This window comes from Pseudonaja textilis, chromosome 7 (genome assembly GCF_049901715.1).
Source record: "Pseudonaja textilis isolate UNSWEBS1 chromosome 7, rPseTex1.2, whole genome shotgun sequence".
In the NCBI taxonomy this organism is placed as follows: domain Eukaryota; kingdom Metazoa; phylum Chordata; class Lepidosauria; order Squamata; family Elapidae; genus Pseudonaja; species Pseudonaja textilis.
The window spans coordinates 9120304-9143604 of NC_141996.1; the positions used below are offsets into that span (position 1 = coordinate 9120304).

General features: G+C 40.9%; 1 protein-coding gene across 1 annotated transcript in view; it reads right to left on the reverse strand.

Annotated features, from left to right (window-relative positions):
• The window catches only part of GRM5 (glutamate metabotropic receptor 5), a 200905-nt gene that overhangs the window by 80948 nt on the left and 96656 nt on the right, over positions 1-23301 (reverse strand). The window contains exon 2 of the mRNA XM_026706939.2: positions 20975-21224. Coding sequence (XP_026562724.2) covers positions 20975-21224 — 250 coding nt within the window. The remainder of the gene's footprint in view (positions 1-20974; positions 21225-23301) is intronic.

Sequence of the window (23301 nt, forward strand, 5' to 3'; positions counted from 1 at the left end):
TGGGAAGGTCCTAAATGGTGATGACATCACCCCAAGGCAGTGCAACTATCATAAATCTATGACAGTTGCCAAGTGCCCAAATTTTGATCATGTGACCATAGGGGATGCTCAGTGGTGGGATTCAATTTTTTTTCACTACTGATTCTGTGGGCGTGGCTTGGTGGGCGTGGTGTGGCTTGGTGGGTGTGGCTTGGTGGGCGTGGCAAGGGATGGGTACTGTAAAATCTCCATTTCCTCCCCACTCCAGAGGAACGTTACTGCAAAATCCCATTCCCTTCCCACCCCACTAACCTGCTTTCCAGCTCCGTTCTCCTGTGCAGGGTAACAAAAGGAGACCCAGCTGATCAGCTGGGACTTGGGAGGTGGAGAAGTGATGGGGGTGGGGCCAGTCAGAGGTGGTATTTGCCGGTTCTCCGAACTACTCAAAATTTCCGCTACCGGTTCTCCAGAACTGGTCAGAGCCTGCTGAATGACCACCTCTGACAGGGATGCTGCAACAGTCAGGTGAAAACTGGTCCTAAGTCACTTTTTTCAGTGCTGTTGTTACTGTCAATAATCACTTGAATCATAGAAGAATAGAATAACAGATTTGGAAGGGAACTTTAAGATCTTCTACTCCAACCCTCTGCTTAGGCAGGAAACCCTATGCCATTTCAGACAAATGGCTGTCCAATCTCTTCTTACAAACTTCCAGCTTGAAAGTTGAAAGTTGAGGACTACCTGTAGTTCTGCAGCAGTAGATGACTGTTGATGTTGCTGTAAGTCAAATTTGTCTTCTCTGATTTGGATACCCTTAAGATGCATGGACTTTGGCTATCAAAATTGCCAGTTGTTGGTCTTGCTGGCCTGGGTCATCCTGGGAGCCAGTTCTCCCATCTGGAGGACACTCAGGTCCAAGGAAAGCTGTTCCATACTCCTCAGTTGGAATTCTTTCAGAAGGTCTCTCTTGAGAGTGGTCTTTTATATATATTTTTTTCCACTTGCATTTGGGAACAACTCCTTCTCTTCCCTTTGACCAATATTTGAGACTCCTGTCCCTGAATTGTACATGGGGAACAAGGGCTTCCCAGAGAGGGCAACATAGATATTTTCTTTCTATGAGTTGCTACCTTCAATGAAGTTCAGAATTCAAACTGTTGATTGTTTTCTGTGAGCAATTGTAACCACATGTGAGAAAGACCTTGGGAGACCAGGTGAAGAAATGCTGCCTAAGGAAATGGTCAAATAAGAGACAGCATAGTTATAGCTCACAGCTGGGTAATGGGTGGGGCAAGAGAAACAGAAGAGACTCTCCCTAGTTTATTGGGCTGTATAAGAGAGGACAGAAGAATTCTACTTTCAAATTTGCAAGATTCTGCCAATGTAGGTTTACAATAATGTAGAATTAGCTTATCGGGTTGTGTTTCCTATACGGTCTGTCTAATAAGGCTGACATCAATAATGGAAAGTCAGACTCCTGAGATACATTTTTATCCTTGTTATCTTTACAGCTTCTTCATCTCCTTTAATCATAGTTACAGCCAGTTTCATCTTCTTGGTGTTGGTGACATGCCCCCGGCTTCAAAGCAAAGTAAACATGCTTCTTTTTTAGCAGAAAAATGCCACTTTCTCGCCCAGGGAAGACAGTCTGGGAGTATAAATCAATCTTATCTACAGTTAAATGTCTCCTGTTAAGAATATTGAACCGAGGGATGTGTGTGGATCGGAAGGGGCACTAGAGTGCAGCCATATCCAAATAAGTTTGTGTAGTTTCTTCTTCCACAGTTGTGTGTATCTATACACACAGGATCTGCATCAAAAACTAAGTTAACATTTCCAAAAATGTTGTCAAGAAAATTTGTTGTTTGTGCAGGCATATGTCATGCATACATTTAGAATCAAAGAATCAGGGAGCTGGAGGGACCATGGAGGTCTTCTTGTCCAACCCTCTGTGGGAAGCGCCCCCCCAGAGAAATGACATATTGTAGGAAATATTAAAAAGGCAGAATAGAATATTTCCCCTAAAGGAGAAATGGAAAAAAAATCTTTAGGGAGGCAGAAACCAGTCCCAGTTTCCCTGCCCCAAGCAGAAAGTGAGGAGGCCAGCTTTTTGAAATGCAGATTTGGTAATCCATTCAAAACGACTGGTTCGAGACAGAAACTCAGGTGAGCAACAAACAAAAGGTTGACAAAATTAGCTCAGACAAACACCTAGGATTTGTATTTCCTCTATTGCCTATAGAGACAACTATGACCCCTACATAACCCCTCCATGACCCCATAGGAATCTGACAACAGCCAATAGAATACATGTTCTTGCACAGGAACAGGAAGCTCAAAATCAAAGCCCAAAGAAGGTATAAATGCCTACTACTCTCAACTCCATTTGATCAGCTGCCCAGAATCACATATGGTTGGGGGTCCTGCTTCATCAATAAATAGAACCTTTCTTTCCAATCAGCCTCGAGCCTCCATTTTGTTTCCAGTGCCTTTCTCCCAGTTTGGAACTAAACCAGATGGATTTTCCTTCCAGCACTCCTGTCCAAGGCAGGAGACCGTATTACATCCGGGACAAATGACTGTTCAATCTTTTCTCAAAGACTTCCAGTGATGGAGCATTCACAATTCCAGGAGGAAAGCTGCTCCGTTGATTAATTGTTCGTACTATCAGGACATATTTTTTTTCATAGATCCAGACTGAATTATTTTTGGACAGTTAGAACAATTGATCACTGGAAGGGCTTCCCTCCAGAAGCTGTAAGTGCTCCAACACTGGAGGATTTTAAGAAGAGATTGGACTATTTGCCTTAAGAAGAGATTGGTCAACTATTTGTCTGTATTGGGTTTCCTGCTTGAACAGCAGACTGGACTCAAAGACTCCTTTCCAAAGTCTGTTATTCTTTATTTTGAATCTCTCTTTAATGAGCTTCCACTCATTGTTCTCTGCTCCTTCCCTCGGGGGATTTGGAGAATAAGTCAAGTCCCTTCCTCCCTGTAATTCCCTCTCAAGTACCAGAAGACAGCTATCACGTCTTCTCCAGCAAGTTCAGGGATTCAGATGGTTCAGGCCGGTTCAGGCGAACCGGATGTTAAATTTACATCTGGTTCGCCGAACCGGTAGTTGAACCAACCACCCACCCCTCCTCTCCCAGTCCTCCTCTCCCACCCCTGTCTCTACACAGCCCATTTTGGATGCAAGTAAGTGCAGGGTCTGCATGGAGGCTCTGGGAGGGCATAAAATGGTCTGAACTGGAAGTTCTGGAAGTCCGGAAATGGGTCTGTTTCCCAGGGAGCCCAGAGCAGGCTGTTTTTGCCCGCCCAGAGGTCCCAGGAAAGCCTCCAGAGTCTAGGGAAGGCAAAAAAAAAAGAAGTTCTGGTAGGCCACACCCACGATGGCCATACCCACCCAGCAACCAGACATAGAACCGGTTGCTGGGATGTTTGAGTCCCGTTCCTGAGCAAGTTCCAATCAACACTGGTTTGAAAGCACCAAGGAAGAAAACCCTCCAAAGAAAAGCATTCTTCTGTTGGAAGACATCTGCCAATATTTAACCCCGCCAAAAAAAAAAAAAAAAGTTTGTAAGGCCAGCTTGTAACAACTATTATGTCAAGCAACTGTACACAATACTTCATGCAACGTGATGGTGCAAATCCATAGATTTCATGCACTGCCCACAAGCTTTGCACGCAGCTCCCAGAAACCCAAATCGAATTAGGCCTGAAGGAGAAAATTGGGAAATAACACTGCTGGCAAATAATTATATTCAATCTTAATTCCATGCAAATGGCATGAAACATAGGTTTTGCTCTGGTTTTGCCTGTTCCTTGTAGGAATGAAGTGCTGCCGACATTACAGAGAGATGAAATATGTCCCTAGGCCCAGAAAATTCATATAGCCGTTATTCATTTATTGTGTATAATCCTGCTGGATTATATATGCTTTATACTGCTCTCTATTGTCGTATTTGGCTCCTGTTTTGACTGGAGGAGATTCAAAGGTCAAAACAGGCATATTATACCATCACTCATTTTACAAAGACTGGCTCTCCTAAATATTACAAGCTCCCATTCCCCATCCTGATTTTCTACTTTATGTTTCCATTTTGCACATGCGGTTTGCCATTAAAAATAAAAATGCATGGAGAATAATAATTTATGGCAGAACTAATGGCAAAGAAATTGCTTGTTAGATAGGAGCATAAATAATGCACATATAAAGAAAATGTGGGAGAGGATGTATTTGTGCTGTGATGTGGGTTTTTTTTTTTTTTACCCAAATCGCTGAAGTCATGTGGAAGCTTGTAGCTAATGAAATAGGAATTTGATTAAAAGTGAAAATGACCTAGATGTCCCTCTTTATTTAGAATGAAATACAGTTATCTAATAAAAGCCACATTTCAGTTGGGATCTTTTTTTTTTTTTTTAAAAAAATGACATTCAGGATGATGGCCATAGATTTATATTTGAGGCAGCTGCCAAAACAGCCAGTGAAATCTTTGGCTGCCAGCAACACCAGCATAATTTCAAGATTATAGGAAATGTTAGTTCTGCTCTGTGCTATATTGGTTAGACAGCACCTGCTGCAATTTCATTGCCAAGATGGAAGAAGGATGCTGAAGATCTCAGGGGACTGGAGGCTAAAACTTATGAAGAACGGTTGCAGGAACTGGGCTTGGCTAGTCTAGTAAAGAGAAGGACCAGGGGAGACATGATAGCCGTCTTCCAATATTTGAGGGGCTGCCACAGGGAGGAAGCGGTCAAACTATTTTCTAAAGCACCTTTAGGCCAGACAAGGAACAATGGACGGAAACTGAACAAGGAGAGATTTAACCTGGAAATAAGGAGAAACTTTCTAACAGTGAGAACAATCAACCAATGGAACAGAAGTTGCCCTCGGAAGTTGTGGGAGCTTCACCACTTGAGATTTTCAAGAAGAGATTGGACTGCCATTTGTCTCCTGCTTGGGTGGGGGTTGGACTAGATGACCTATAAGGTTCCTTCCAACTCTGATGATCTGTTAAATCTGTTAAATCTTTGAAATTGCAGAGGGAAGGTCAGGAAAGATGGTGAGGGGTTTGGAGGTTAAATCCTGTGAAGGACACTTAAAAGAATGGGATATATTTACCCTAAAGAAGTGAAGGTGAAGGAGAGACATTTTAGTAATTTTCTGAAATCTGAAGGTCTGTCACAGGCAAGAGGATGTGAATTTATTCTCCAGAGTGAACAACAGTAAGACAAAAGAAGGAAGGAGGAACGAGGAAGGAAGGAAGGAAAGAGAGAGAGAGAGAGAAAGAAAGGAGGGAGGGAAGGAAGGAAGGAAGGAAAAAAGAAAGAAAGAAAGAAAGAAAGAAAGAAAAATAAAAATGAGTGAAAGCTTTACAGAAAGAGATTCAAACTTAAAATAAGGAGTTCCTGACAATTAAGCCTACCTCCTGGAGTCGTGGGTGTCCATCAAACAAAGGTTGGACAGCTGTTGGAAAGGTACGGGAATTCTTGATTTGGTCAAGAGATTGGACTAAAAATGATCAACAAGATTCCTTCTAAACCTATGATTATAGGACTGGGATTAGTAAGAGACTACGAAATCTAGACTGATAGCTCTAGAATTACTTCTTCGTTTATTAAAAGTCTACGTTGCTGCACCGCATGAGTTGCAATGGTTTATAACCGTAAAATGGAACAATATAGCAATAGCGTTAGTATTTAGACTTATATACTGCTTTATAGTGCTTTACTGCCCTCTCTAAGCGGTTTACAGAGTCAGCCTATCGCCCCCAACAATCTGGGTCCTCATTTTACCCACCTCGGGAGGATGGAAGGCTAAGTCAACCTTGAGCCTGGTGAGATTCAAACTGACAAATTGCAGGCAGCTGGCAGTCAGCAGAAGTAGCCTGTAGTACTGCATGGTAACCACTGTGCTGCCATGGCTCTTAATATCTAAATAATAAAATACTAAAGTCTGCGATTCTCCCGAAAACCAAAAGCATTTAGTAAAGATGGCACCATGCCTAAATACATGAGTTATGGTCACTATCAGCCTGCACAGCCTTGAACAACAAAATCTCAGTGCAACAGCCAGTATTTAAGGCTTTGTCGAATGTTGCAAAAATCAGTGCCAATATTGCCTTGGGAGGCAGATACAATATACTCAGATTTGAAGGCAAAAGGTAAAGGTTTCTCTTGTCAAATTGAGCCCGACTCTAGGGGCCGGTTGAGCCTGACTCTAGGGGGTGGTGCTCATCTTTGTTTCCTAGCCAAGGGAGCCAGCATTGTCTGAAGACACTTCTGTGGTCAGGTGGCCAGCATGGCTATACATTGAGGTATTCCCACCAAAATGGTACCTATTAATCTACTCGCATTTGCATGCTTTCAAACTGCTAAGTGGGCAGGAGCAACCAGGTTACGTACTTAACAACTGCAGTGATTCACTTAGCAACTGTGGCAAGGTTGTAAAATGGAGCAGAACTCAACAGCTGCCTTGCTTGGCAACAGAAATGTTGGGCTCAGTTGTGATTGTGAGTCGAGAGCTACCTGTAGTAAGATCATCCTAGATTACTTTTTATCAACAGGGAATTGTTTTGAACATTACATCAGTATCTGTCTGTTTCTCTAGGCCAGGATTACTCATCCTTGGCTACTTTACGATGTGTGGACTACAACCTCCAGAATTCCCCAGCCAGCATGTTGAAATTCAAAAAACCTTCAAGCAGTCAAGGTTGAAAAACACGGCTCTAGGCTAAAGCCTACCCTTTGACATCACTTCCTCAAGGGTCAGTGCATCTAATTTCTCCTCACTCTCCTTAAAGGACTTCATTCCCAATCCCCTGACCATTCCTCTTGCCTTTGTTTGCATATGTTCCAGTTGTTGTTTTCTTTTTCTTTTTACACCTGTCACTATCTTTCCAAAATTTCTACTGGTATCCCTCCAAAAACCGATAGGTGGTTTTGGTATGTGGGGTCCTTGGTGCTCTCTGAGCTTGGTTGTTTTCTTGAGGAGGTCCCATTACCCAGCTAGGTGACATCATCAGTGCACTGATGTTGTGTCCTAGTTGGGTAATGAAATGTCTGGTGATGTATATCTAGTCAGTTAATGAAATGTCTGCAAGAAAATAGTCAAGATCAGATAATACTAAGGACTCCTAAGCTACAAATATTTTCTTCTATTGGTTTTGGTGTATTTATACATGGTACATCCAGGAGTGTCTACGCGTGAGCTGTTTTAACAATTTACAAGAATCATATTTCCTGATCAATCAATCTGAATAGAGCTGGAAGGGACTTTGGAGGTCTTCTAGTCCAGCCCCCTGCTCAAGCAGGAGATCCTATACCAGAGGTTCTGACCAGTCCTGAAGAACTGGTAGTGGAAATTTTGAGTAGTTCAGAGAACCAGCAAATACCACCTCAGACTGGCCCCACCCCCATCTATTCTCTGCCTCCCATTGAGTCCCAGCTGATTGGCTGGGTCTTGTTTTGTTGCCCTGCACAGGAGAACAGAACTGGAAAACAGGTTAGTGGGGTGGGGAGGGAGTGGGGATTTTGCAGTAACCTTTCCCTGGAGTGGGCAGCAGGGATGGGATTCTACCAGTTCACACCTATTTGCTAGAACCGGTTGTTAACATTCTAAGCAGTTCGGAGAACCGGTTGTTAGAAGAAATTACTGGCCTAATCCTGTAAGGAAGGCAGGAAGGAAACATTCTGGTGTTGCTTACAGAAACTGCCTCTTCGTTAACCTTTATTACATTCTTGGCAGGACTAGAATTCCTGTCTCCAGAGCTTCTCTGGAGTTTTTTCCCCCTCCTTTGCTAGTACTTTGTTGTGTGGAGTGACCATTCAAAGTTACAATGGCACTGAAAAAAGTGACTTATGACCATTTTTCACACTTACGACTGTTGCAGCATCCCCACAGTCATGAGAGGCCAGGCGAGGAGATGCGTGCCTCGATGTGAGTGATATTGAGTTGGCCACGCCCAGCCAATAACATGACCACCAAGCCACGCCCACAGAACCGGTTGTTAAAAAATTTGAATCCTACCCCTGGTGGGGAGGGAATGGAGTTTTTACAGTATCCTTTCCCTGCCACACCCACCAAGTCATGCCCGCTAAGACATGCCCGCCATGCCATGCCCACAGAACCAGTAGTAATTTCTTTTTAATCCTACCACTGTCCTATACCATTTCAGACAAATGGCTGTGCAATTTCTTCTTAAAAACCTCCAGTGCTGAAGCATCCACAATGTCTGAAGACAAGCTATTCCCCTGGTTAATTGTCCTCACTGTTAAGAAATTTCTCCTCAATTCCAAGTTGCTTCTCTCCTTGATTAGTTTCCACCCATTGCTTCTTGTCCTGCCCTCAGGTGCTTTGAAAAATAAATTGACCCTTTCCTCTTTGTGCAGCCTCTCAAATACTAGAATACTGCTATCATGTCCCCCCTAGTCCTTCTTTTTTCTAGATAAGCACTAATCTAGAGAAAGTTCCCTATCCCCTCCCACTTGTGACTATATGATTGTAACTTTGTCGCTTATATCCTTAGGATTTATATGGATTTTTTCCTAGTATGATTTGATTGCTTATTGTACCCTATGACCATTATTAAGTGTTGTACCTGATGATTCGTGACTCTTGATGAATGTATCTTTTCTTTTATGTACACTGAGAGCATTTGCATCAAGACAAATTCCTTGTGTGTCCAATCACACTTGGCCAATAAAAGAATTCTATTCTATTCTATTCTATTCTATTCTATTCTATTCTATTCTATTCTATTCTATTCTATTCTATTCCTGTTTCTATTCTATTGCTACTTCTATTTCTATTCTATTCGATTTCGATTTCGATTTCGATTTCGATTCTATTCTATTTCTATTTCTATTTCTATTTCTATTTCTATTTCTATTTCTATTTCTATTTCTATTCTATTCTATTCTATACTGTTCTGTTCTGTTTCTATTTCTATTCTATTCAGTCTAGTCTAGTCTAGTCTGAGAGTAGCCACTAGATTCCACTGCTTAGGTCAATTCTCCCTTTTGATCATTGCAGGGTTTCCCCCCTACCTCCCATTAAAAACAAAAGCGCAAAATCAGCACTGAGCCCCTTGCTTAGGAGGACAGTCCTCCCATCCTCAATTCCCTCCTGGATCTTGACTGTTTCTGCCAAGATGTACAAGGGCTTCTTTCTCTCCCTCCGCTGAGCAGATTGAGATTTCAAGGTTTTTGGTATTTCATCCACGTTATCGGTTGCCTTCAGCTTTAGCCTCCGGAGGCACAACAGCTACACAACTAACGATCCGTCAGTCAGATGGAGGGAGAAATGTGTTTGATGTTCGCCGCTTTGTCACTTTAATCCAGTCATAGGGAAATTGATCACTTCTCTGATTTTAGAAATGAGAATAGTTGCCCTGATTTTTAACTCGCCTTCTTTCCAAGCGCAAAGGTAATGTACCGAGGGTCAATCAGAGGAGGCTTGGGTTCAAATCCCAATCATGCTCACAACTCATTCTCTTACAGTCTCATCTCCCTTACAGGGTTTTTGGGAAGACTAACATTTACAACTCTTGGAATAGTTCAAAGGATTTGATGTGATAGATAAGTGTGAACTCATGTTTATTTTCTTGTGCAATTAATGCACTTTGTTGGTCAATTTCTTTGCTTCTCCCTATGATTCTTGGGTCTGTTCTATTGTGTTCCCCCATAGTTACTTTAATAAATGCCTCGTTTAGCAATGATAATCCTCCTCCCTCTTTCTATCTATCTATCTATCTATCTATCTATCTATCTATCTATCTATCTATCTATCTATCTATCTATCTATCTATCTATCTATCTATCTATCTATCTAACTATCTTACTTTCTTTTCCAGAGAAGTCAAAGAAGTGTCTTGAAATAATCTCTTCCAAGCTAAAAACATTCTGGAGTTTATACTAATGCATGCATCCAGGCTCCTCCTCCTCCTCCTCCTCCTCCTCCTCCTCCCCCGCTTGCCTCCAGAAGTTGTGAATGCTCCAACACTGGAAGTTTTTAAGAAGAGATTGGATAACCTATGGTTGTGAAAGTCTGACCTTAAAAAAAAGCAAGCCAGGAAGAAAATAAACTCATTTGAGCTGTGGTGCTGGAGAAGGATCCTGCATATTCCTTGGATAGCAAGGAGCCAGACATGAGACTGGAAGGCAAAATCACAAAACTTTGTCTCACCTATTTTGGCCATGTCATGGCGGAGGTGACCCTGAAGGCACAAATAAACCTCCAAGTGGCCTCAACAACTCTCAGAATGAGTGCTAAATGACCAGATGACTGCAAGGAATATAAATCCTTACAAATCTTCAATCATTCAGTCAGAACCGAAGAAGCTTCTTGGATGCAAAGAGAAACATCTTCAAGGAAATTACAAAGAAAGGCCAGTTGCCTCTTGAAAAGTTTCAAGTATGAGTCAGCTGCCAAGCATCCAGATTTTTATCACATGACCACAGGGAATGCTACAACAGCCATAAGGATATAAACCGGTCATAAGTCACTTTTTTTGTGTTGTTGTAACTTTGAACCGTCACTAAACAAATCGTTGTAAGTTGAGGACTGCCTGTGCTCTATGTGGGAAATCCTAAGATTTCATGTGACTTTCCCCTCTTTTTGGTCATGCCCAAGCTCAGCGCATAATGAAGTGAGGTGAGAAATATCACCAGTGATTAATACATTTGGATTCTAATACGATGTATCTTGCCCATCGAACAAGGAATAAATTGAATTTAATTTAACTTAATTAGCACCCTTTATTTCTTAGCAAACAGTCTGTTCTGAGGGTGGCCAAATTGTTTCGGGAACCTATTTGTTCAGAGTCTAATCTCAGCCAGCCACATGTAATGCTTATTCTCTTTGGTGACCCCAGGAACATTATAAATCACAGAAAGATGTGTGTGGCCAAGGGAAGGCTTGTTCATTAGGCAAGATAACTGCATTTTATGCAACTTTTTCTTTTTAATCAGGAAACCTGGAATCCCGCCAAAACATTTACTAAGTAATTTAAAACACTGTTAGTTCACTGCAGATGCATCATAGCAAAATACCAAAAATATAGCTAGAGAGCCTAACCGACATCCCGTTACGCTTCGAGTTTGTTTGCTGTTTGTTTGTTGGATGTTTTTGCATTGCAGAGGTTTAAGGGGTCAGATGAGGATGTTATGCCTTGCAGATGGTTAAGGCACACATTTTTCAGTTAAAATCCTTCCATTTCCCACTATTCTTTCAGAGCTGAAGAAGCTTCTTGGATGGGAAGCGAAACATCTTCAAAAAAAAAAAAAGAAAGAAAAAACAAGAAAGTCCAGTTGCCTTCTGAAAAAGAACCTTTGGGACAACCATGACCTGGATGACTAAGAATCTCTACAGACTTTTAACTATCCAATTTGGGATGAAATACCCTTTGAATGGTGTGGTGTAGGAATGGATTTCTAGAGGAAAAAATTGCAGACTATCAGAACCAGGAGCACTAACTCAGGTGACCCTGAGGACATAGATAAACCTCCAAGTGGCCTCAACGACCCTCTAAAGGGGATACAAATGACCAGCTGTCTGCAAGGAATACAAATCCTTCCATTCCCCACTATCTTGTCAGAGCTGAAGAAGCTTCTTGAATGAGAAGTGAAACATCTTCAAAAGACTTTGAGTCTCATTAGAAAAGATGCATGCCAGGGCATATGGCCAGAATCTCATCTGCCATCATCAGGCTTCTGTATAGTGTTCATCTGTGAGTCAGACTTTTACAGTGGTTCCAGATTTAAATTTGGGGCAGCCTATTGCTGTGCCCAAATGGTTTTTTTCTTCTTCACCCCGATTGGTTGGGAGTCTTGGTCTGTGTTTATTGGTCTTGGAGTTTGCTGTGTTCTGCTTGATTGGTGTTTCTAATATCTTCTGTCTGTTTTTTGGCTCTTTTTGTATTTTGATTGGCTGGCAACATTGGGTTACTTTATTGGAGGCCTTTAGTGGCTTTAGAAGCAGCTGCAAGCTCACATTACCCTGAGAAGCACAAAGCTGAAGACACAAGCCTGAAGATGATGAATGAGACTTCATTGAAATGTTGCCTAGATACTTCCAATTTTACGTGGGAGAAAACCCAAATAACCATATATATATATATATATAAAAATCCAGGAGAGAAACGTGCAGAAAAATACAGGAAATAAATAAAGAAGAAGAAGGTTGAGGAGTCCTATTTTATATGAAGGCCAACTGAGTAAGGAGAGAGTCTACAACATGTCCATATTGTGCCTTGAACCTGGAACAGGTCTGCCTTTGTTTCCCTTTAGACATGGCTTGCCTGTTCGACATTGCTGGGTATTGATTCAATAAAGCATCCAGCAGAGTATTGGAGAATAGTGTAAAAACCAGAAATGACTAGCAATTCACATGACAAAAGGCAAGATTCTTTCCTCAAAGAAAAACTCTCTCTTTCTCTCTCTCCCTGAGACAAACAACCATCGTGCTGCGTCTTTCTTTCAAATGTGCAAGGAAAGTGTGATTTAAAAGAAATTCTTTCTCACAATTCCATGTGCCTCTGCAGAACGCGATGTGCTTTAGAATAGAGGTAGGGAATGATGGCCCCTTTATAACTTATGGACTTCAACTCCTAGAACTCCCAGCATGGCTGGCTCAGGAATTCTGGGAGTTGAAGCCCACAAGTCATAAAAAGACCATTGTTCCCCACCCCTGCTTTAAAATTTTCATCTTATGCTCATTTCTTTTCCCCAAGCACTGAAAATAAATAAATAAAGCAAAGCAAAGCAACCCCATTTATAAAACAAGTCCATCCCGTTTATATTTCCTGATATAAAAAAAGATAAATGTCCTTCCTGTTTTATCTTTTCCTATCTGCAGTTTTAATTTAATGATTAGAGGGTGAGGGAGAAATTCTTCAGCCTGCCTTCAAACCATAGTCATATATCCACTGAATGCTTTTCCAACTTATGTATTGAAACCTGCATGGCAAGCCAGCTGATCCCATGTGCGGATTTTCCAGCGAGGCTGGAAAAACACAATCCTGTAACAAAAAGATAGAAAGGAACCCGGAGCTGTTCCCCTCTCTTCTCGCCTTTGGAGTCAAGCCAAAGTCACAGCAACTATTCTCACTGCTTCTTGTTTTTATTTTTGCTTTTGAGCTAGTGTCAGGAATGGGCTGCTAGGGATTTGCAGGGGTTCGGGAGAGCCCCGAGCTAAGATTCTGTGCGGTTTGGAGAACCACCAAATCCCACGCGTGCACATGGAGGCTTGAGGAGGGTGGAAAATGGGCCTTCCGGAAGTTTGGGAAGGCTGGAAATGGGCCCGTTTCAGGCTTCTAGAGAGCCTCCGGAGCCCAGGAATGCCATTTTCACCCTCCCGGAGGCTCGAAGAAAGCCTCCGGAGTCCAGGGAGGGCAAAAACATACCCACACCCACTGTGGTGCAGAAGGCTGACTAGGCCACACCCACCACGGCCATGCCCACCCAGCAACCGGGGAGAGAACCTTCTGCTATTTTTTTTTGAAGCCCGCCCCTGCCTAGTGTTGATGTCTAGCAACCGGCTGGACAGGTCCTTGTGGTTATCTTGGCAAGATTTCAAGAGTGGTTGGCCATTGCATCCTTCCTAGGGCTTTAGAGAGAGCCAGTGGTCGGCTGCAACTTATTTAACAACCGGTTCAGTGAACGTGCGCTTCAGAACTGCCCACCAGAACTACCGGTTTGCTTGAACCGGTCAGAACCGGTAGCAGCCCACTACTGGAGAGAGCATCTGGCCCAAAACCACCCAGATGCTTTCATGCCTAAAAATCACAGTCTCCTGTTTTCTAGCTTCAGGTCTTCATCATTACACCAAACTGTCTCTCTGCTTTATATTTACATAGTGTATATTCTGACTGATTGCTAGCACCACTGACTACTAGGAAGTAGATAGTACATGACTGGTTTCATCCTATTGGGGACTCATCAGTTATAGAAAGCCCGTTGGTATTCTATAGCAGGTTTTTGTTTTTTTTAAAAATGACAACTTTAGGATGTGTGGACTTCAACTTCCAAATTCTGGGACTTTAAGTCCTCACATTTTAAAGTTGCCAAATTTGAAAAACGCTGCTATAGAATACCATCTGGCTAGCCCTAGAGAAATTGGTGGAGAAATTTGATGGAAAACATGTAAAAACCATGATGTAATAACTGTAATTATTATTGTTTTTTGTTCTCAGAGCTTAATGAAAGATGGGTTGTACAGTATATGACATCCTGACAAATTCACAAAAATAAATAATAAAGGAAGAAGGAAGGAGGGAGGGACGGAAAAAATGTTTACTTCCAATGGAATTGGTATTTGCACAACCATTTATTCCTCCAAAAGGTAACTTGCTATATGTGGGTATTATTTCACACGGAGTGATTTCCCTAAAGGATTTGGGATATCAGCTCCCAGAATATTTCTGTTGTTGTCTAGGCCAGTGTTTGTTACCATTGGCAAAATTAAGACGTGTGGACTTAAACTCCCAGAATCCCCTAGTTCGCAAGGCAACGTGCAGCATTCTGGGAATTGAAGTCCACGTCTTATAAAGTTGCTGAAGTTGAGAATCATATTTCTTTCCTTTCTCTAATTCAAAATAGAATTTATAAGTGGAGATCAGCTTCCAATTTGCTCAGTTTTGAAATTGCTTTCTGCCTTTCTCTAACAAAGCAGCTCTGAATCAGTATTAGAACAAAGCTGGGTCCAAATATTTTTATTTATTCTAGTAGTTAGTGAGTGGCCTTATCAGTGGCAGCCTTCCAGGCTAATCTTTTCCAGACAGCCTTCAGGGAATTATTATCGATGTTTGGGTGTTTGTTTATTTAATGATTAACCATGCATTGTTCATTGTTTTTCATTTTTTGTTTATTAACCTGCACTGTCCCTTTTTAAAAATATTATGGGCATTTTATTGCTTTTTGGCAGGTTGTTGTGAGCCACTATGAGTCTGCATAGATTAATAATTAATAATAAGATTAAATCATAATAAGATGCCCATATAAAAATTTCTCACTTGCTTCTTCACCTTTAAAAACATTTCCAATGTACCAAAAACTGTCTAAAGTATAAAACAGTTAAAATTATAATTCAGTAACACTCCAAAAATGTTAAAAGAAATAAATGTAACAAACTAAAATATGGGACGATACAGAGGTGGTATTCAGCAGGTTCTGACCAGCTCTGGAGAACCGGTAATTGAAATTTTGAGTAGTTCGGAGAACCGGCAATACTGCTCCTGCCCCCATCTATTCTCTGCCTCCCATTGAGTCCCAGCTGATCGGCTGGGTCTTCTTTTGTTGCCGTGCACAGAAGAACAGAACTGGAAAGCAGGTTAGTGGGGTGGCGAGGGAATGGAGATTTTGCAGTAACCTTCCCCTGCCAAGCCACACCCACCAAGCCACACCATACCCACCAAGCCACTCCCACAGAACCAGTAGTAAAAAGATTTGAATCCCACCACTGAGACAATACCAGATTAGACTAGAGGAGATCAGCCCAAACCAGAAATATATCTGGCTTTTCAAAATTCAATTTATTCATTGACAGAAAAATGGGAGGAACTATTTTACTAGGGGGAGACGTCTTCTCATGGCTTTGAAAAGTTGGAGCTGACAAAGAGCACTCCAATGCAGGGATGGGCAGCTACGGCTCAGGAATTCTGGGAATTGAAGTCTACAGGTCATAAAGGGACCATAGTTGCCCATCCCTGCCCACCACTGCTCCAGAGGGTTTTCATTGTCATTTTTCTCTCGAACTCCTTTTAACCACAATGTAAGCAGCCCAGATGCCATTCTTCTGACCTAGCCTTCCGAGACCTTAATTATGCACAAGCATATTTTTTTAAAAAGTCTTGTTTTATTGCAATGCTGGGAATTACTTTCCTAGCCAGTAATGAATCTCAAATAGTCCCTCAAGATAAGCACCCACCTTTCTTTCCTGTGAAGTGCCGCCAATAACAGAAATGTCAAATGAATTAGGAAAAAAAAACAACCCAAGTACAAAGAGCTTCAAGAATGAATCTGAACCGAACGAATGACTTTGCTTCCTGCAAAGGTTTCATCATCTTTGCCTGTCCTTTATACCTTATGGGAGGGACAATCACCTCCCAGCCTTACTCCCGAGTCGCCCCTTTTGTTTCAGCTGCTCTCACCTTCTAGCAGCTCTGCACATACGTGCACTGGGAACAGGCTCCCCTTGTTCCTCTGCCTCACTGCTGCCAGACCCCGAGGGCTCCAGAGGCAGCACCCCACTCCCAAATGGTCCTGGCCCCATCTCTGCATCAGATGCAGGACCCTCGTTCGAGTCCTCTCCAAACTCCCTGACAGGTCCCCTTTCTTCCCCACTGTCGGATTCCACTGCCATCTGCACAGGCTGCCGGCAAACCACAACAGCCATTTAGATTTTCCCTCAAATTATTTATTTCATTTATTATCATATTTCAAGGGTGGTGCAGTGGTTCAGCATTTAAGATGCTAGGCATGTCTGCTGGAAAGCAGACAGCCCAGGTTCGAGACCTGAGTTCCACATGATGGGGTGAGCTCCCACCCTCGCCTCAGCTCCTGTCAGCCTAGCAATTCAAAAGCATACAAATGCGAGTAGATAAATAGGTACCACTTCGGTGGGAAGGTAACAACGTTCCATGACATCATGCTGGCCACATGATCGCAGAAATGTCTTTGAACAGCACTGGCTTAATGGTCTTGAAATGGAGATGAGCACGACTAGCAGAGCAAAACTCTGCAGGACTCCTTTACCTTTTTATTTCTATGCCATTCAACTTGCCATTCAGTTCAGCTAGCAAATAATAGGACATCAAGTATATATGCTCTGCTATGGTTTGGGGTCTGAGAGATTGATTGGAATGTAGCGGATGAGTAACAGACTAGAAATTATCAGTGTTGTCTTCCAATATAAAGCAAGATCAGGTCACGGATCTTGAACCTTGAGTTTGCATTTAATTTTTAAAATTGCATCAGAAAACATTAATCAAATAATAATTATAAACTCCTTTTGGGGATATGGGGATATGGGAAGGCATACTTTTTAGTTATTTTGTTTACCCTGAAAGCACAACAAACTGACGGGGACATCTGAATTTTGCATGTAACTTTAAAATATTCTTTCGGCGGACCCCGGAGCCTCCTTTGAGCACAGATGCCAAAAACTGGCAACCTAAGGCCCCAAAACAAAACTCCACACTGTATATAAAATATGCATTCTAAAATATTTAGCTTTTGGTGAAAAATTAATATCTCAGATCTTAAATCTAGGCCTGAGAGCTAGTTTGGTGCAGTGGTTAAAGTAGGGGTCCCCAAACTTGGCAACTTTAAGATTTGTGAACTTCAACTCCCAGAATTCTCCAGTCAGCATAGCATAGAATTCTGGGAGTTGAAGTCCACAAGTCTTAAAGTTGCCAAGTTTGGGGACCCCGGGTTAAAGTATCAGAGTAAAAACAGGGAGACTCTGAGTTCTAGTCCCACTTTAGGCACAAAGCCAGTTGGGTGACATTGGGTTGGTTCCTCTCTCTCAGCCTTTGGAAGAAGACGGCAAGAGCAAGTCAATTCTCGCCAAGAAAACTACGGATTTGGCTTTGTAACTGCCAAGACTGACAAAGGCACAAACAACCCTTTCCCAGCAAACCCTTAACTGCTTCCCCAAGCATACATATTGCTGTAAATACTGCACAAAATTAATATTTAACTGAAAATTTAAAGTTTAAAATATAGACAGCCCTCACTTTCCAACCACAGTTGGGACCAAAATCTCTACATCTAAGTGCCATGCTAATTAAGTCCAATGTCATATGACTGTAATCTGGCTGTGATCGTTAATCACAACTTTACATAATTGCAACTAGCAACTTCCTGCCAGTTTTCCAATTGACTGTCTTGTTGGAAGCAGACCCCGAAGGTCAGAAATAGTGATCCTGGGACCACATAACATTGGGATCATCGTAAATGATTGCCAAGCATGGGAATTGTGATCACAGGATCACAGAGACGCCACAAAAGCTATAATATCATGGGTTGGTTGTAAGTCTCCTTTTTCAGCACCATCATCACTTCAAAAGATCACTAAACAAGTGGTTGGTAGGTGACGACCACCTGTGTATAAATACACACCTCTAAACTTGAAACCCAGATGGATCTTGTTCCCTGTTGCATCCCTTCTACACAACATTGCACTGCTTACTACCATTCTTGACTATTCTTCCCATCATTCAATGAAGACTTGGCCACCAAACGTTTGCCCACTTCTTCTGTCTCCATTGCAGAAAAAAAAAATACCTGTTCAACTACCCACTGGTTAGTTGGACATATATATATATATATATATATATATATATATATATATATATATATATATATATTTGGCTGAAGTATGGAACTATTAATGCTCAGCTCTATACTTATATAAATTGTGGAGAGAAGCTTGTGTTGATGGTGGTAGCGGTGATGATGATTGAACATGATTTCCTCCATAATTCTGGGGTTCCACTTCACTGTTCTATGAACTGATGGTTTCCAAGCCACATTCTAGTTATCTTCCTGATACAGAATAAAACAGGTTTTCAGATAGCCTTTTGAGCAGCAGAGCAGATATATTATTAACTCAGCGGAGCATGGAAGATGTAGCAAAGCCTTCAGGAATGTGACTGCTTATAGTTGTTTTTTTTTAACTGTAAAGCATCATACAATACCATCAGTAAGATTCAAAGACACACAATGGAGAGCATGAATTTTTTGCTTTCTGTATCTTTATGTCCTTGGTTTCACCGAGGACTTAAAGGAAATTAAAAAAAAAAATGCTTTTCCTGGTTGAAGGCTTGGAAGTCACTCTTCCTTGCAGAGGCAAGTTGGTGAATTGATATTTGCTACTTAAGAATGCAGAGAACAACTGTACTGAGCCAAATATTTAGAGTAGATTAAAAACACAACATAATAACAGAGTTGGAAGGGATCTTGGAGGTCTTCTAAGCCAACTCTCTGCTCAAGCAAGAGACCCTTTACAATTATGGACAAAGGGGTGTCCAATCTCTTCTTGAAAACCTCCAGTGATGAAGTACCCACAACATCTGAAGGCAAGCTGTTCCACTGGTTCATGGTTCTCACTGTCAGGAAATTTCTCCTTAATTCTAGGTTGGATCTCTCTTTGATTAGTTTCCACCCATTGCTTCTTGTCCTGCCTTCAGGTGCTTTGGAGAATAGCTTGGCTCCCTCTTCTTTGTGGCAGCTCCTTAGATATTGGAACCCTGCTATCATGTCACCCCTAGTTCTTTTCATTAGAGATCCCCAATTCCTGCAATTGTTCTTCATATGTTTTATCCTCCAGCCCCTAATCATCTTTGTGGCTCTTCTTTGCACTCTTTCTAAAGTCTCAATATTTTATTTTTTTATATCATGGTGACTGAAACTGGTTGCAGTATTCCAAGTGTGGTCTATAAAATAGTATTAACACTTCACATGATCTTGATTCTATCATTCTATTGATGTATCCTAGGGCTGGCTTTGTTGGCAGCTGCTGGCTCATATTTAAGTGATTGTCCGCTAGGAGTCCAAGATCCCTCTCACAGTTACTACTTCTAAAAGCACTAGTACTTCTACTACTTCTTACTACTACTGCTAGCTATTTGCCTTCTTCAGTGTTTTACTCTTTATCACTGGGACTTCACTTGATAGTTCTAAGAAGATGTAATCCTTCTCCACGACTGCTTTTCATCTGTTGTTATTTGGGGGCACATCAAAGTTCTGTCCAATTCATTATCAGTTCTGCAAATGGTACGGTACACCTGAGCCTGCTGATATTCAGATTTGGAAACAAGTACAGGTGGCCCTTAACTCACAGATACAGTTAGTCTTTGACTGAAGTTGAAACAATTAATGGCATTTATGTCCTTCAAGTAATGACATACTTGATGTTTTTAGATTATTGGCATCGTTTTACCTAATCTGCATAATTCCACAAATAACACCAATGTAAATTACATCAATTATATTTAATGCAGATTAAACAGACACTTAGATTTAACAGGCATCTCTCCCAAATACTCCATTAATTCAAGTTTCACTATACTCAGAAATTACATCTGAAACCAGTGATTTGCTTTGCAACACATACAGTACCTTTTTTTTTTTCATTTTAATTTTAAAAAAGCTAAAAATCCCCTTTTAGAAAATAAAACCAGGTGGGACAGGGAAACAGATGGGCATTTTGGTAAATATTGTCAGGACCATTGGAAGTTTATACTTACATGTGTACTTTGAATACCAATTGTTTACATTGAGGTGATAAGCACATCTAAATTGCAAAACCCAAGCTAAGTTCTTCACCATTAAAAAAGGAGGGCAAATCTTTACAGTGATATAAATTTGTGAACACATACCGAAGTGATATACATAAATACCAAAATGATATAAATAAATAAAATATGATAGGTTTAGCCTGAACATGTTGCTATTTGTTGTTGTCTTTTCCACAAGATTTTATCACATAAGAATTTAGTCAAATAAGGGTCAGCATCAAATTGATACTAGATAAGAGTTAAAGGAATTCTAGAGGGGTTGGACTTGAACCGCTTATGGGAACGTAATGATTCTAGGCTAATTACTTGCTTGATTCAACCGCCGGATTCTGCTTCTACTACTCCTACAAGTTCCCAGTAAACAATATGATGGACCATTCGGTGTCTTCTCATCTGGCAAATTCACTTGAGAGCTCTGCATGGTGGAAAACCCTTATTAGCACTGACACAACTAACTAAATTAAACAGAGCAATAAAACACAGTAATGTGATAAATCACCTTTTTTGATTGTCGTTGTAAATTCAAACAGTCGCTAAATAAACGGTTGTAAGTCAAGAACTCCCTGTAGTGCAGTTCTCCTGATGTTAATCAACCAAAGATATCTTTAATCAGGATGCAGCTCCAATTTAAATACAGAAGGATTTATTCTGTTTATAAAAAGAAGGCAACAACTATTGACAGATTTACTCACCTGCCCAGCAGTAAAAATTCACTGGCCAATCCCAAGCGTCTCATTGCCATCAACAGTCCTCGCACAGTCATGCCTTCGCAAAAGCATGCTACAACTCTTGCTTTTGGTAAATGGCTTCTGAGCTTTTCCAACAATTTATCAAAACTCTGTTCTCCGGCATTGCTGTAGATCTTGTAAGAATGAGCGATGCAGATCCCTTCTTTAGCTGACATGTCTTTGAAGGCTTCCATTCCACTTTCGCCATAGTTTCCTAGAGAGAAAATCAAGATGCACAAAAATATTAGCCAAAAAAAATTATGGGAAGGGCTTATATAAGCAGTGATGTGACATCATCACATAACTAGGAAACTGAAATCAAATGTAAAGGAACAGATGAGGAATAAGATGAGGAATACCTGCATAGGAAACTACTTATTTTTTTTAAAAAAAATGGAATAGCAACTCATTGCAAACCAAATATGACTATTTAATGGGACATAACTTTATAAAAGGCCAACATACTATTACAGCAACAGCACTTAGATTTATATACCACTCCATAGCATTTTACAGCACTCTCTGGACAGTTTACAATATCAGCATATTTGCAGTTTAGTTTAGTTTAGTTTAGTTTAGTTTAGTTTATTGTCATTGCACCTCATACAACAAAATTAAATACCATCTTCAGTGTACATTATGACTATGAACATAAACACAAACACATATACTTCACATTCTATACATTGAATTGAAAACCCCTGATATTGCATTAATACTGAACTATACAGTAGAATTCAATAGAGTTACTGCCCTGGGATAGAAGCTGTTTTTCAGCCTAATTGTTTTTGTTATCCTGTACCATCTCCCAGATGGTAATAGTTCAAAAAAAGGGTTCCCAGGATGAGATGGATCTTTGAGAATGTTTTGAACTTTCTTAAGGCAGCGGGAGCTCTTCCAAAGAGGGGAGAGGGCAACCCATGATCTTCTGGGCAATGATGTTAACCCTGTTAGGAATGTAAATCACCTAACAGTTATTTGGGTTGGAAATATATAAACCAGAATAGACATTTTAATACTGTATCTTTAAGAAAATGCAAAAACTGTAATTGGGTGTGGTTTCTCAAATGGCCATAAAATGGAGCCAGAAACCTGGGTTGTGTGAGTCTCAGAAGAGAGTGTGAGTGAGTTTCTGTTTCCTTCTGTTGGAGAGTATTGCCATTCCTCCTAATTGACTGTTATTCTTGGATTTGATGTAAGTCTGTTACTGAACTGTTTTTGATACTGGACTTTGGTATTGGATTATCCCTGGACTGAAAACTGACTGATTTAACCGCGAATGACTTGGACTGTGTTTGAACTTTGCTTAAACGTTTATTGGAAGTAAAAACCTACATTTACGGTACAGTGTATCTATGTGCTATGTGTGTATTATTCAACATTACTCTCACTACGTCTCCCTATATGCGCTCATTCTCCTAACGGGAATTACCTCAACAAACCCCCTGGAGGGCCCCCAACAATCTGGGTTCTTATTTTACCGACCTCAGAAGAAGGGAAGACTGAGTCAACCTTGAACCGGTCAGGAATCAAACTTCAGGCTGTGGACCGAGTTTGCCTGCAATACTGCATTCTAACCCCAGCGCCACCAGAGGTATGATGCAGTGATATCATACAATCATCATATAAGCAGTGACATGACATGACATAAGCAGTGACATGTCGACTTCAGTCTACAAACCAGGTGATCTGAGTTGAAGAAACGTTATTGCTGGAAACTTGGGAACTTAGCATCAATTTCTCATAAACAGGACATTTGATTTATTGCTTTCATAATAATGTCTGAAGATTGTTATTGTTATATTTATTTTTGCATGTGCCATATTCCAATACATACTCATTCCATGTGACCTTGTCTGATCTCAACCAGCTAAACAGGATCAGAGGTGCTTAGTACAGATATGATATACCACCAGGAAATCCCACATTTTGGAAGTCAAAATATGATCCTGGGATTATGACAGTGTAATATGTGAATAGCTGCCAAGTAAAATGTCTGGTTACATCTATGTAGTCACCAGGTTTCAGGTTCAATTCGAGGGTCACTTGATATATATGGGACAAAGAAAATACACATAAGTTGAAACATTTTAAATATCATTAAACGTGTTTGATTACCCAGAGAGATAACACTTACAATCATCAACAATAGACTAATAATGCTCCTGGAAATGCTGGTTATATTTAATTTGAAAGGATACACTTCATTTGAAATCTGTCCTGGAACCATGGTGCTACCTTTCATCAATTCATCTTTGAAACTGGACAGAAGTCTCTGAACTTTAGGAGAA